Source organism: Rhinopithecus bieti, unplaced genomic scaffold, assembly GCF_001698545.2.
Source record: "Rhinopithecus bieti isolate Rb0 unplaced genomic scaffold, ASM169854v2 scaffold_21649, whole genome shotgun sequence".
Classification (NCBI taxonomy): Eukaryota; Metazoa; Chordata; class Mammalia; order Primates; family Cercopithecidae; genus Rhinopithecus; species Rhinopithecus bieti.
In genome coordinates, this window is record NW_016811584.1 from 1,569,439 (window position 1) to 1,584,433 (window position 14,995).

The 14,995-nt window shown below is 39.4% G+C and overlaps 1 protein-coding gene across 3 annotated transcripts in view; it reads right to left on the reverse strand.

Moving 5' to 3' along the window:
* Positions 1-14,995, reverse strand: part of TASOR (transcription activation suppressor) — a 34,376-nt gene continuing 19,381 nt past the window's right edge. Inside the window, exons 8-14 of one of the 3 annotated variants that reach the window (XM_017894174.1) lie at positions 10,163-11,091; positions 5,704-5,826; positions 4,778-4,937; positions 4,234-4,342; positions 1,957-2,135; positions 1,608-1,772; positions 1-706 (exon numbers count right to left, since the gene is read on the reverse strand). In XM_017894174.1, coding sequence (XP_017749663.1) covers positions 219-706; positions 1,608-1,772; positions 1,957-2,135; positions 4,234-4,342; positions 4,778-4,937; positions 5,704-5,826; positions 10,163-11,091 — 2,153 coding nt within the window. In that variant the 3' untranslated portion in view covers positions 1-218. Of the gene's footprint in view, positions 984-1,607; positions 1,773-1,956; positions 2,136-4,233; positions 4,343-4,777; positions 4,938-5,703; positions 5,827-10,162; positions 11,092-14,995 lie in introns of all 3 variants that reach the window. The other 2 variants (XM_017894176.1, XM_017894175.1) reach the window with 2 other exon arrangements.

The following is a 14,995-nucleotide window of genomic DNA, read 5'->3' on the forward strand; positions in this document are numbered from 1 at the left end:
TATGTTAAAAATATATATTTATTTCAATTTTTAGATGCTTCAACTGTTACAGACCATCATGATTTAAATAAAAGAAAAAACATTTGAGAAAGAACAAGAACCTTTTTAGAGAATGAAATATAAATTGTTAATAAACAAAGTCCACAACAATCTATTAAAAAAAAAAGTTACTATAGTTATTTCTCTTGTGAATATGGCCTGGAAGAATCACTTTTCCCTCAACTTAAGGGAGGTGGAGATTTATCTCTATCCAAGCTTTGAGTATAAGCAGATAAGAAGTAATTTTCATTTTCTTGAGACTGACTTGATGAAAGGGCATATGGTGTCCCCAAAAATGTCTGATGAGTGAGAACATTAAAATGACTAAACTGATGGGACATATTTAATTGACTATGATAAACCTGAAAGTTACTGTATGAATCTTGTTCTGTTGAATTGCTGTTCTCTCCTTCAGAGCATACTTTATCAATAGAAGTTCTCTCTTCAGAATCAAGATAAGTCTTATCTTCTAATAAACTGTTTTGCACATCAGGAGACGACTGCAACTCAATTTGAGTATTCTTTTTTTGATCTGTTCCACGTGATCCTTTGGTCTCTTTCTCCCATATTTCTGAATGAAAATTGCTGCATACTTCTATATGTGAGATTTCATCCCCTGAATCCAGAGACATATCCTCTTCATCCTTTTCATCGTTTTCTAAAAGAGCTACATTTAAAAAACAAAAAGTCCTCCTCTATTGAAATACACAGTTTGTTTAAGTTTTAAAATTATACACTACTCACACAATATAACGCGTCAGGGTCTGCAAGTCCACAATCCCTTAAAGCTTGGTCTTCTGCCACAAGTTCACTTAGTCACAACACTCACACTAGATGTGAATGTCCAGATAATCCGATGCTAAAAGCTTCTGCGAAATGTGTTCACGTTTAATGTTGGGAAATCCCAACTCCCAGCTCCAAAGGGGTTAATGTCAAAACAGCATCTAAAGTTATACGGTAATTCAGTATTTGACAAGACAAATATAAAATAAAATTTTTTGACATCTAGCTTCACTGGATTACTAAACTGGTTAGCACTATTGAATGATCATTTCTGCTTTTTTTTCATCCAAAACAAAAGTACATCTTTCATTTTACATAGAACCTGGAACCAAAGCAGAGGCCATCTCACGAAAGACTAAAGCTATGACAGCTCTACTATCTTGCAATTAAATTGCTTTATACATGTGGGGAGGTCTAGTAGCTCAATGCTGAATCGCCATATCTGGTTTCCTACCTTTTTTTATAACCCCTTTGCTGACAACAGTAACCAATAATGCTTACCCTCGAAGAGAAAATGCATACTCCATAGTGTGCATTGTCTACAATATAGATAGAAATGCATAATCTATAATAACTAACAACTTACACTGGCTACAGTATAATAAATGAGCAGATCTTGTGCATGCTAAGTATTAGAATGATAAATGTCTTCAAACACTTTCCCTATGACTGTTTATACTGAGGTGAGTGGTTTCAAAACAGTCATTTCATTATTTGGTAACAGAACAAAACCATTCCTGTTTTACTGTCTGCGTTAAAGAAAATGAAAACCACTGAAAAGTTACCTGACTGGGACTCAAGATTCTCATTAGCACCAAGCTGTGGAAGGTTTTCTTCTGTGATTGAGTTGTGATAGCCCACAAGATTTTTAAAGTTTTGCATGAAGTCTTCAGCAGTTGCAACCACTATTCCATTATCTGTGTAACTGGAAAGCATCTTGATGTTCTTCTCTAAATTAAGAAAAAAAGTTTCATGTATGAAACCCTTCAAAATGTAGACAGCCCCCAGCCCTCACAAAATCCTTTCCTTCACATTTTCAGAATCAAAGCTTAGCGATACCCACCACAGCCCCATAAAATCCTTTCATTCACATTCCTATATTCGTAATAGAAAGCTTAGGAGTGCTCTCTTTACCTGTTAAAAAGACTATGTGTCGTTGCTGTATGTTCTGAGCCTGAAGTCTGATAAGGCAATCCAATTCTGGAGCATTTCGAGTTTGTGAATCACAATTGTGGTATGACAAAATTTCAACCAGATGTTTCTTCTGATAGACATTCAGAAGCGTCAACAGACTTAGAGCTTTAGCATTCAATCTGTGAAATTAAGCAGTTCAGTATCTGGATCTGTACTTCTAAAATTTAGTATGGAAATTTCTGCTGTAGATTAAAATTCAATTTCTCCATTGAGGCAACTAATGACAACTGCACTGCTTTAGCTCTGCCTGATGTATGGGCGTGCTTCTTTGGAAAGAAAGGGGTTTCTTGGTCGCAAGCCTCAGGGCCAGCTATACAGCTTAGGCTAATATCTCAGCTGATTATTCTACTTACTTAATAATAAAGTATGATTACCTCTATCAATTTTGAACTTTAATGAAGGACTTACAAGGACAAAAAAAGTATAAATCCTTCCTTCAAAAAATACAATATACAGACCAGGCCTGGTGGCTCACGCCTGTAATCCCAAAACTTTGGGAGGCCAAAGCAGTTGGATCACCTGAGGTCATGAGTTCGACACCAGCCTGGCCAACATGGTGAAACCCAATCTCTACTCAAAATAACAATTAGCCGGATGAGGTGGTTCATGCCTGTAATCCCAACTACTTGGGAGGCTGAGGCGGGAGAATCACTAGAACCCAGGAAGCAGAGGTTGCAGTGAGCTGAGACCGCACTATTACACTCCAGTCTGGGCAACAAGAACTAAAGTCTCTTAAACAAACAAACAAAAAGTAAAATACACTATTACGGCTCTAAACTCTTTTTTTTTTTTTTTTTTTGAGACAGAGTCTCGCTCTGTCGCCAGGCTGGAGTACAGTGGTGCAATCTTGGCTTGCTGCAACCTCCGCTTCCTGGGTTCAAGCGATTCTCCTGCCTCAGCTTCCCGAGTAGCTGGGACTACAGGCATACACCACCACACCCAATTAATTTTTGTATTTTTAGTAGAGACGGGATTTCACCATATTGGACAGGATGGTCTCAATCTCCCGACCTAGTAATCCGCCCGCCTCAGCCTCCCAATGTGCTGGGATTACAGGCATGAGCCACCATGCCCGGCCGGCTCTAAGCTGTTTCTATATTTCAAGGGACAAGGCAACAAATGGAGATAAGCTTTTAAAAGTGAATTGCTACAAAAAATTAAATACTCAAAACTTATTTAAGCCTGAATTTCCTGAAAAGTGTACCATGGAATGTCATACTTTAAGAAATAAAATTTTGTGGTCTAAGTTTAAGGAAATAATGATTAACACAATGTAAAACAATTCCTTTAACTAGAGTTCTTCCTATCCTTTAATGTGTAAATACATTTTATAGACTTTACTAGTAGGATATAGTATCCCAAATGTGCCTGATTACCACAATCATTTATGGACTCTAAGTGACTAGTGTTCCAAAGATCACACTTGAAGAAGTGACTTCCATGCATGTTAGAAATTACCTATATATACATGAATTGATGTCCTACTCACAAATCACTTCACCAGGTCAAGATTAATCCTTGTCCAAATATATGTAATTTTATTAGCTACCTACAAAGTAGTCAGTTGGCTCGGAGAGGGTCTGATGTAGTTGGAACATACAGTTAAAAAAGGAAAATGATGGCCGGGCACAGTGGCTCACGCCTGTAATAATCCCAGCACTTTGTGAGGCCAAGGTGGGCGGATCACCTGAGGACAGAAGTTCGAGACCAGCCAGGCCAACGTAGTGAAACCCCATCTCTACTAAAAATACAAAAATAAGCTGGGCATGGTGGCAGGCACCTGTAACCTCAGCTACTTGAGAGGCTGAGGTAGGAGAATCACTTGAACCCGGGAGGTGGAGGTGGCAGTGAGGCGAGATTGCCCCACTGCACTCCAGCCTGGGCTACAAGAGCAAAACTCCATCTCAAAAAAAAAAAGAAAAGAAAAGAAAAGAAAATGCTGATCATTCCATTTGGATGATTACTCTAAATCCACAAATGGCAAAGATTAAACAAATTTTACCTATGCACATAACAAGAACTTCACCAAACTTCTACTTAAAAATACCGCTTCCTCTTATAAAGGCAAGAATAATTTAGTATCTATACTCCATTATGACTGGCTATGGACATCTGTGAAAAACAAACAACATCCATAATCTACAAACATGGGAATAGAGAAATATGAGTACAATGTTAAAATCAACAACCATTATATCATTATGTTTCAAAGCTTACCTGCCTAGTTCCTTTAGTTTTTTCTGAAATTTACAGTGGACTTTCCATTGCCATTTTCCTTCTGGAGTACTAAGTTCTTCAAGGAATGTCAAAAAATTTTTAAGGTTCTCTGTTAGAGATAATGAAGTTCCTTTTAATTCAATAAATAATCATTCCACAAGTGAATTATGAAAGAAGTGCTTTTTCATATTATGTAGAAACATCTACTTTCCTATGTACTCTTTTCATTTCTCTTTGTCTAAGGGAGACAGATGTATACATGCCTAAAGCTCTAAGAATATAACATCTACATACAAAAGAACATGTTGATGACAGTAATACAAGAAGTGATTCAACTGCAGTAGGGGCAGAGAGCCTTGCTTTACACCAGATTTAGAGAAAATTATTGGTCTAAGAGAAGGGGAAAGAAATTTGAGGTAATAAAAGCTCAGGAAAAGACTGAAATGTACTAGTTATCTGTGAATGGCAGAATAAATGGACAGTACATTAAAAAGTATTAGAGTCAGAAGAGGAGTTACGTGCTAAAAAGAACATCACACCTTACCAATTGTGACCACCTCTGGATTTAGAATTGATTCATCAGATACGATAAAACCTCCAGATACAAATAATTCATTGTATGTATGATTTTTAACATCATCCAGGCTATCAACACCAGCAAAACTAACGCAGGGGAGCTTCTTTAAAGTCACCAAGCCAGGTATCTGTTTAAATCCCAAAATAAAAAGAGAAACAGATGGATGAGGGAATGAAGTGATAGACCCAAGTGTGAAGGAACCTACAAGAAGTTTAACAGAATGCACTACGGCTCATCTGTATTAGTAGATTGTCTCTGGAAAGCCACACACACAAATAATATTCCCAACATTATTTCCCAATATATAAACCCAACATTTATGTACTGGGACCTATCGGAGACCACTAAGGAAAAGCAGCTTACAATAGACCTGAAAACACAAAATGGACAAAAGCTGACCTCGCTATAACCTGTGAGTACAGTCAGAATTCAGATGAAGGCAAAAGCCTATGTGCTGGAACAGTCAAACAATCAGGAAAGGCATCCAAGATGTAAGATGTGAGATAGGGCTCCTAAGACTAGATGGGATGCCTCAAAATGTAAGGGAAAAGGGGACTGGTCTGACAAAGATGGAGCACAAATAGGTTTTTCCTAGGACATACAAATGAAGATGAAAACATTAAGTAGTCAGTCAGCAGACCTAATGGCATTCAAGGATTCAGTACTCTTATTAGTCTTGACTACTTGAGTGACAGGGAAGATCCGTGATGTGCAGCAATTTAAAACTTTGCAGAGGTACAAACTTGAATCTCACAAGCTGATTCATAGATGCATCCTTAAGTTTAATCTCCTTTAAAGCTTATTTTAAAACACTAGTCTGCCAGACAGCAAGATTTTAAAATAAGGGAGTTTTTAAAACCAAAGTAAGTAGTGAATTTGACTTAATAGTCTACCTTGTGAATGAAACCTGCAATGTCTTCATTTTGAATAATAATCAATAGTTTATCTAATTTTGATCTTCTTTCCAAAAACTGTTCTGGATGACATTCTGTATTGCCTAATTTGATAAGATATTCCTGTTAAAGAAAAACAACTAAATCAATATTAAAATGCTTTTTTGTAAACGTCGATTTAATACCAGAAATGCAAGATAAACTGATAAGCTTAACTACTACTAGGGCATTATTAACAATGAATGAATTTACACGCTAAGAGACCTTACAGACCATCAAATCCATTTTTTTTTTTTTTGAGACAGGGTATCAGTGTTTCCCAAGCTGGAGTGCAGCGGAATGATCACAGCTCACTGCAGCCTTGACCTCCCAGGCTCAAGCAATCCTCCCACCTCAGCCTCCTGAATACGTGGCACTAGGCTCACACCACCACACCAGGCTAATTTTTTTTTTTTTTGTAAGAGAGTCTCGCTGTGTTGCCCAAGCTGGTCTTAAATTCCTGGGTTTGAGTGATCCTCCTGCCTTGGCCTTCCAAAGTGCTGGGATTATAGACATAAGCCACTGCACATGGCCCAAATCCACTTTTCTTTTCTAGAAGAGGAATCTAAAGGTCAGAGCTTCACCAATCACATAGTCACAATGTTACAGAGCTTCACCAATCACATGGTCACAATGTTACAGCACTATGCAAAGCCAGCCAAGTAACAGTGTGAGGGTAACAGAAAGAACTGTTAATTAGGCCAGGTTCTTAACCCAGCTCCTTTAGTTATTATAGAGGTTAATAATCGATTACAGGTTGCCTGTAATACCCTATGAGAAACACTTTAAGGCAACCTAGAGTCTAATCATTAACCACTCCCTAGCTCCCATTTTCCTTTCCATTCTAAGCAGGCCCTTGGTTATTTGCAGCAGTATTAACTGGGATAAACGCCTTCAGAGTTAACAACTTTCACAACCATAGCTCCTTTAATTCACAACAGCTCAAAAAGCATTTATATAGAGCTTCATTATGTACAATGGTATTCACATACTAATAAGCCATTTCTGTCAAGTTTCTGTCTTCAAAGTAGACTCTCCCAACTAATAACTCTTCCTCCATGCTGGTGAACATGGTACTGCCTTTCACAAGACACAGGCAGACTTCTATGCAGAGTTCCCTTTGCTCTCTGCTTGCTGGTGGAATCCTGAACACCGAAGCAAACTGCAAGATCCTGGAGGTCATATTCCTCATTTCAGAGATTACTTTTAATGTCAGCACAGCTAGTCAAGAGACAGCTATAATAAAAACCCAGCTTACCTGACAACCTGTCTACTGCTCTTTCAACAGCTGCCTAAAGTGTCACCCCAAAGAGGAGGATGTTGTGCTAAAGCAGCACCTTCTACATTGATTTTGATCCAAGCTCTGGAACTTTTGGGCAGATCTCAGACCAGCTTAGCCAGTTAATGAAAAGGTAAATTACCATCTGACATGCCTGCTGGTAATTTTTTTTTTTTTTTTTTTTTTGAGATGGAGTCTCACTCTGTCACCCAGGCTGGAGTGCAGTGGCACTATCTCGGCTCACTGGAAGCTCTGCCTCCCGGGTTCACACCATCCTCCTGCTTCAGGCTCCCCAGTAACTGGGACTACAGGTGCCCGACACCATGCTTGGCTAATTTTTTGTAGTTTTAGTAGAGACGGGGTTTCAACGTGTTAGTCGGGATGGTCCCGATCTCCCGACCTCATGATCCGCCCACCTCAGCCTCCCTCCTGGTAATTTTTGATGTCTTCTTACATTAAGAACCTTTAAGTTCATTTAAAATAAGACAGTTTAATTCATATAATAAATCAGTTTGACTCCAGAAATATTTAAAGTTTACATTTTTATTCATAAAGTCTTTTACTGTAGTATTTTTCCTGGAGTATTTCCAATGGATATTGATTAAAAGAATTAAGGTTTCAATCTGGTTTTCTGTCAGATTCGTAAAACAAAGAATGCTCTTTTATTCTATATAAATGACAGAAATGACTTGTTCTATGCCAGAAAAAATTAAAAGCACATTTCATTAGGAAATGCATCTCCTATCCCCGTAATCTAAGTGTCACGGCTGGGTGCGATAGCTTACGCCTATAATCCCAGTACTTTGGGAGGCCAAGGCGGGCACATCACCTAAGGTCAGGAGTTCAACACCAGCCTGGCCAACATGGTAAAAACCCGTCTCTACTAAAAATACAAAAAATTAGCTGGACGTTGTGGTGGGTGCCTGTAATCCCAGCTACTTGGGAGGATGCGGCAGAAAAACTGCTTGAACCCAGGAGGTGGAGGCTGCAGTGAGCCAAGATAGTGCCATTACACTCCAGCCTGGGCAACAAGAACAAAACTCCATCTCACTAAATAAATTTTTTAAAATGTCAAATAGGTGTGTTACAAATCTTTTAAAAAAAGGAGCAGGGGTGGGGATGTGGGGTGGAAGGAGATGGAATTAGGTTAAGCACACTGGGAACTGTGCCCAACCTATTCTCTCATCTAGCCCCAAACCAATATGCAGCTATGCCCCCAAAGAGTACTGTGCTTGGGAACTTATTGCTGGCTGGTAGGGAAAAGTTGAGAAACTCTACATTCAGTCATGTAGGGCAGAAATGCAACCAAGGAATTCCTAGAGGTCTCATTTCATTTTCCCAAGAAACCATTAGGAATCAGGAAAGCCCAACAGAGTACTCTGACTCATGTCATTCCTATGTTCTTCAGGTCTTGATCAGGTGACGTCACATGAAACATGCTGACCTCAGAGATGCCCAAACTGACAAAAGGCTTAGGACATGTTAGTAGCTATAAAGCCCATGGTCCCTCTGATTCCTCTAATGAAATTCCAGTCATGGTAAGTAAACTCCATAAATGAGAGCAGGCATTTATTTCAAAATCTTAGGCATTCCCTTGAGGAATTAAAATCCCATAATTTACTGAGTATTAATTTTAATATTATACCACTAATACAATTGCTCCAATGTGTTACCATTTACCTACTTACTGGTAACAAACTTACATATCTATGTCTAACATACAGACACACAGAAAGGCGTGTGTGTGTGTGTGTGTGTTTTTTGAGACGGAGTCTTGCACTGTTGCCCAGACTGGAGTACAGTGATGCAATCTTGGCTCACTGCAAGCTCCGCCTTCTGGGTTCACGCCATTCTCCTGCCTCAGCCTCCCAAGTAGCTGGGACTATAGGACCCTGCCACCACGCCCGGCTAATTTTTTGTCCTTTTAATAGAGACGGGGTTTCACTGTGTTAGCCAGGATGGTTTCGATTTCCTGACCTCGTGATCCACCCACCATGGCCTCCCAAAGTGCTGGGATTACAGGCGTGACCCACAGCACCTGGCCATCTGTGTGTTTCAACCAAATATCTGAAATATTAGTCTGCAGCTTCAGTAGAAAAAATACACCTCACAGTGAGAAATCTTTCGTGACTGAGTAGTCTTTCAAGATTATCAGGTTTCTCGATCAATAAAGGCTAAAGGGAATGTAACATGGCTAGGGTATCAAGAAGTACCAAAAGTTTTATCATTAGGCCAACTCTGGGCAGTTTGTTTTTCTATGTGATTGATCAAATCCCATGAGATAAACCCTGGCAACTTAATTTTCCTCTCTGTTTTTCCTTCCTCTTCATTAAAAATCCAAGAAACGGCCAGGCATGGTGGCTCACGCCTGTAATCCCAGCACTATGGGAGGCTGAGGCGGGCGGATCACGAGGTCAGGAGTTCCGGACCAGCCTGACCAACATGGTGAAACCCTGTCTCTACTGAAAATACAAAAAAAAATTAGCCGGGCATGGTGTTGCATGCCTGCAATCCCAGCTACTCGGGAGGCTGAGGCAGGAGAATTGCTTGAACTCGGGAGGCAGAGGTTGCAGTGAGCCAAGATCACACCACTGTACTCCAGCCTGGGCTACAAAGGGAGACTCCGTCTCAAAAAAAAAAAAAAAAATTCCAAGAAACACTTAAAACCTTCAAATCAACAGTTTAAAAGGTATGTGCATAAATGACACTGTAACACAAGATTCTAAATTCTAACATATTAAGACCACAAGTTCTGAATTTATTTTTATTATTTAGTTTTAGAGACAGGGTCTCACTCTGTCACCTAAGCTAGCACAATCATAGCTAACTGTAATCTCAAATGCCTGGGCTCAAGTGACCCTCCCACTTGAGCTTCCCAAGCAGCTGGGACTACAGTAGAGTGCCACCACGCCTATTTTGTTATTAAGAGACAAGATCTTGTTATATGTTGCCCAGGCTGGTCATGAACTCCTGGCCTCAAGCAATCCTCCTGCCTCAGCCTCCCAAGTTTTGGAATTACAGGTATTAGCCACCATGCCTGGCCTATGGTAAACATTTAAACACAAAAAACTTCCATTTTATACAGGTCACACCAACAAGAGAAGTTTGTACAGCATTACTATTACCTTCTCGTTTAGTTACCTTTATTTCTTTACAGAGCACACTCTCTTCTTCTTCATGAATATAAAATTTCACAGTATTTTTCTGGACATCTTTCATGATTTTAACCAAACTATTAAATACTTCAGGTTCTAGCTGGCTTATAAAATTTGAAAGAGCTGGTTGAGCAGAAATGTTTACATCACTGGGGGATTTTGTTGTTTCTTCTACTGGTTCCTGGGCCATATCACCAGGTACAGTATGATCAGAAGTCACCGTTAACTCTGTGGCATGTTGAGGCTGGTTCATTTCTACTTCGGTTAAACTCAAAGTCGAAGTGGAATGCTGCTCATTTGAGTTGGTGTCTTTCAAAGGATCACTACACAGTGGCTCAAGGAGATGTTTATTGTTGAAGTCACTTGAGGAAACTGGTATGACATGCCTTTCCAGAAGATTTGATGCTATCTTAGCACCAGAATTGTTAGGACTGACTGGTGGCAAATTCCCACCCTTGGCTGATGCTTTAATAATAATAGTATTTAGCTTCTCATGCAAACCATCTACAAACTCCTGCACACCAGCTTTAGAAGTCTTAGAATATATGAACTCGGAAAGCCGTTTCATCTTCTCTTGTGTTGTAAAGATAGGTGTGGAAACTCTACTGACATATGAAACATTCTTTTGCTTCAAAATCTCTTCTATCTTCCTAGAAAAGAGATTGTACTCTCCTAACACTGTCCTCTCTGTGGTTTCGCTCACTGCAGGCGGCTCTGCCTCTGCTGCTGGCACACACTGCTCCTCCACCTGACCTGTCAACACGTCATCCTCAGTGGTGCCCTTTAGTGTGTCTGTAAATGGAGAGGATGGAAACTGGTAATCAGAACTTCTCTGTCTATTTATTACCCGGGGGTCGTTAGGAAAGGCCTCCTGTGGTGGCACACACACCAGTTGTTCTTCTGGTGATTTCATACCTATACAGGAAGAGTTCATTATTACAAGAGCAATCCAAAAATATAACATATGAAAACACAAACCCTTAAATTGGGGGGAAAAAAGGGTTAACACACATTAAGAACTAATTATATATTAGAAAGTAAAATAAAATCCTAAAATTCTGGTATGAATTCTATGCCCTATGTGCCCTACTTATGGGATGGTCCTTAAGAGTTGTGGCTAGAGTTAACAACTCTGCCATTTTGAAGTGCTCAAGGAAACACCAATTTGGCATCAATACAAATTAAGTCATTTGCTTATTTCTGCCTCCCTACCATTCTGTAGATCTAAGTTTAATACACGTTTTAATCAAGATGGTCAGTTGCATCAGCTTGCTCAATCCCTGTATTTATTATTTGCCAAGTAATATCTACTATGGTAATGGCCCCTTAGTGAGAATTCTGAGCGTAAGACAATTGTAACAACACTAAACAGAAATGTTGTGGGAATAACTGTCAAAAGTTGCATCTAGGATCTAGGATAATTAATTTTATATCTGCTTTCAGACTTGTTCTCACTTATGAGGTTGCTACGTAGATTTCCTGTTATGTCAGGGATTTCATTTTATCAGGAAATAAAACGAACAATAATAAGACAAGAGAAGAACATATTTCACAGCTGCACACTTTTGACAGTCCTTTCATAAATATTTTCCTTTTGTTTGGAAATAATTCTAAGAGAAAAGAGGATAGCTATACCTCATTTGAGATACAGAGGTTGGCTGATACTGAGGTTGGCTGATACTATGGTTAGCTGATACTAATGGGATTAAAACCTTTCACTCTTGACAAATAGCTCAACCCAAAAGATCAACTTTCCCCCAAAAAATCCGAAATTCAAACAAAGTATGTTTTTGAAACGTTTGAAAAGGGAACCCAAATTCCATTTTAAGCAACAAGGGTTTGAAAAACATTTAACTTCAATTTTAGTGTTATATTTTAGGAAAAGACAAAAACTCATGATCTTTGCTTAGAAGACCCATACACAATTTTACCCGCTAAAAAATTACTGATTTTCCTTAAGCCTTGGCCAACATTCCCTAACAAATTGCTGCTGTACTATAGAAAATGGTGCCTTTAAATTAGGAAGTCCAGGTACAGGTAGTTTTCAAACCTACAGTAAAGATTTTGCTCACACTCATCACACTAGAAAAGGTTTAAATGGACTCACTAGGAGTCAGCTTATGACATTCTCTACCAATGCTGGTGGTTATCCTGAACCAGTACACTCATTAACTATTGCAAAGGCAATTTGTCAGCACAGCGAAAAGACTCAAGGTAGGTCTGTAGGCGGAGGTGAGAGGGGAACAAAATATCCAACATGCCAGGATAAGAATTAGAACTGTATGAAATTGATAAACCAGAAAATCCAAGTTCCATAAGATAATTAGGAATACTAAATATCCTGAATATCTTAAATCTGCAACATTAAAATGTGGTTTAGTACACATAAAGTGTCTGGAAGGATACACAAGAAATTGGTAACCATGGCTAATATACAGGGAAGAATCTAAGTGACCTGGGCTGGGGTAGTATTACTTTCTGAAGTATTTTTAGACTTCTTGAATTATGTATCATGTCAAATATCTAATATATTCAATGAAAAAATGTTGAATTGCATCTCATAAAACATATGGGTTGGGGAGAACTACCTTAATTTAAAAAGTTCTTAATTATTTATTAGACATGGGGCCTCACTATGTTTCCCAGACTGGCCTTGAATTTCTGGCCTCAATTCCTCCTGCCTCAGTCTTCCAAGCAGATGGGACTACAGGTGCATACCACCACACCTGGCTATTTATTACTTTAAATGAAACAGTGGTTCCCAAAATGTACAGCTAAACAACAAACCAGTAAGTTTACTCCTGAAGGGTTATAAATAAAGGGGATATTTTTAACCTGCAATATAATTTAAATCCACATGGAGAATTTTCCATAATTAAAAACCTCTAAACCAAATAGATCCCTTTATAAAATATAAATAATCATAACCTAATTTTATTTTGCACAAATTTCCCTGTATGATTTTATTAAGAACTTAACTGCTCAGGCGCGGTGGCTCATGCCTGTAATCCCAGCACTTTGGGAGGCCAAGGCAGGCAGATCACCTGAGGTCAAGAGTTCGAGACCAGCCTGGCCAATATGGTGAAACTTCGTCTCTACTAAAAAATAACACAAAAATTAGCCAGGCGTGGTGGCAGGCACCTGTAATCTCAGCTACTCAAGAAGCGGAGGCTGCAGTGAGCCAAGATTGCACCACGGCACTCCAGCCTGCCTGGGCAACAGAGCAAGATTCTGTTGCACAAAAAAAAAAGGAAAAAAAAACTTAATTACTTTGAAAAGATCTCCATCTATAAGTGATTGAAAACACACATACATGTCAATCTATAATAATGCTTTTGTTGTTTTTTTCTTAGACAGAGTCTCGCTCTGCCACCTGGCTGGAGTGCAGGGGTACGATCTCGGCTCACTGCAACCTCTGCCTCCCAGGTTCGAGCAATTCTCCTGCCTCAGCCTCCCCAGTAGCTGAGACTACAGGTGCGAGCCACCACGCTCAGCTAACTTTTTTTATTTTTAGTAGGGACAGGTTTTTACCATGTTTGCCAGGATGGTCTCAATGTCTTGACCTCTTGATCTGCATGCCTTGGCCTCCCAAAGTGCTAGGATTACAAACATGAGCCACCACGTTTTTGTTTTTTTTTTAACTTACTGCCATTAAATAATTGCAGTATTTTAACTTTTAAGTGAAAGGGGAGTAGTGAGTTCTCTAAAGGCACCACCAGTCAGATGTCTACACTTTAGCTTACAAAATATCAAGATGATATCCCCAAATAAAACGAATGTAGGTGCTGATGGAACATTCTGAAGCATAAGAAAGGTAACTACTAGCCGGGCACGGTGGCTCACACCTGTAATCCCAGCACTTTGGGAGGCCGAGGCAGGGAGATCACAAGGTCAAGAGATCGAGACCATCCTGGCCAACATGGTGAAACCCCATCTCTACTAAAAATACAAAAATTAGCTGGGCGTGGTGGCACACGCCTGTATTCCTAGCTATTCGGGAGGCTGAGGCAGGAAAATCGCTTGAACCCAGGAGGCAGAGGTTGCAGTGAGTCGATATCACGCCACTTCACTCCTGCGCGACAGAGCAAGACTCTCAAAAAAAAAAAAAAAAAAAAAAGATAACTACTATTCTACTGTTCTTAATGAGAAAAGAATTATTGATAGATGCAAAACATTGATCACGTCCTGACATAATATTGCATGAAAGTACCAAACATGAGAGACGACATGAGTAGGCTCTAATTATCCTAAGTTCAACAGCAGCCGAAACTAATATATGGTAAAAGAAGTTAGATTAGCAATTACTTGGCAACAAGGAGAGTACTAACTAGGAGAATGCGGAAGAAAATCTTCTAGGATGCTAGTAACGTTCTATACCTTGATTTGGGTGGTGGTCATATACATATGTAAAATTTCAAAAAGCTGTACAATAAAGATCTGTGGCCAGGTTCAGTGGCTCACTTGAGGTCAGGAGTTCGAGACTAGCCTGGCCAGCACGGTGAAACCCTGTCTCTGCTAAAAATATAAAACTTAGCTGGGTGTGGTGGCACATGCCTGTAATCCCAGCTACTTGGGAGGCTGAGGCAGGAGAATCGCTTGAACCCAGGAGGCACAGCTTGCAGAGAACCAAGATCATGCCACTGCACTAGAGCCTGGGCGACAGAGAGAGATTCTGTGTCAGAGGAAAAAAGAAAAAAAAATTTGTAAACTTTCCTCTATGTTATGTATCTGTTGTTCATGGTTTCTTTTTTTAAACCATAATTTTCCTAGGAGATGGTAAAGATTTTCTTGAAGGAAGCTAGTAACTTTAATTGGGGGG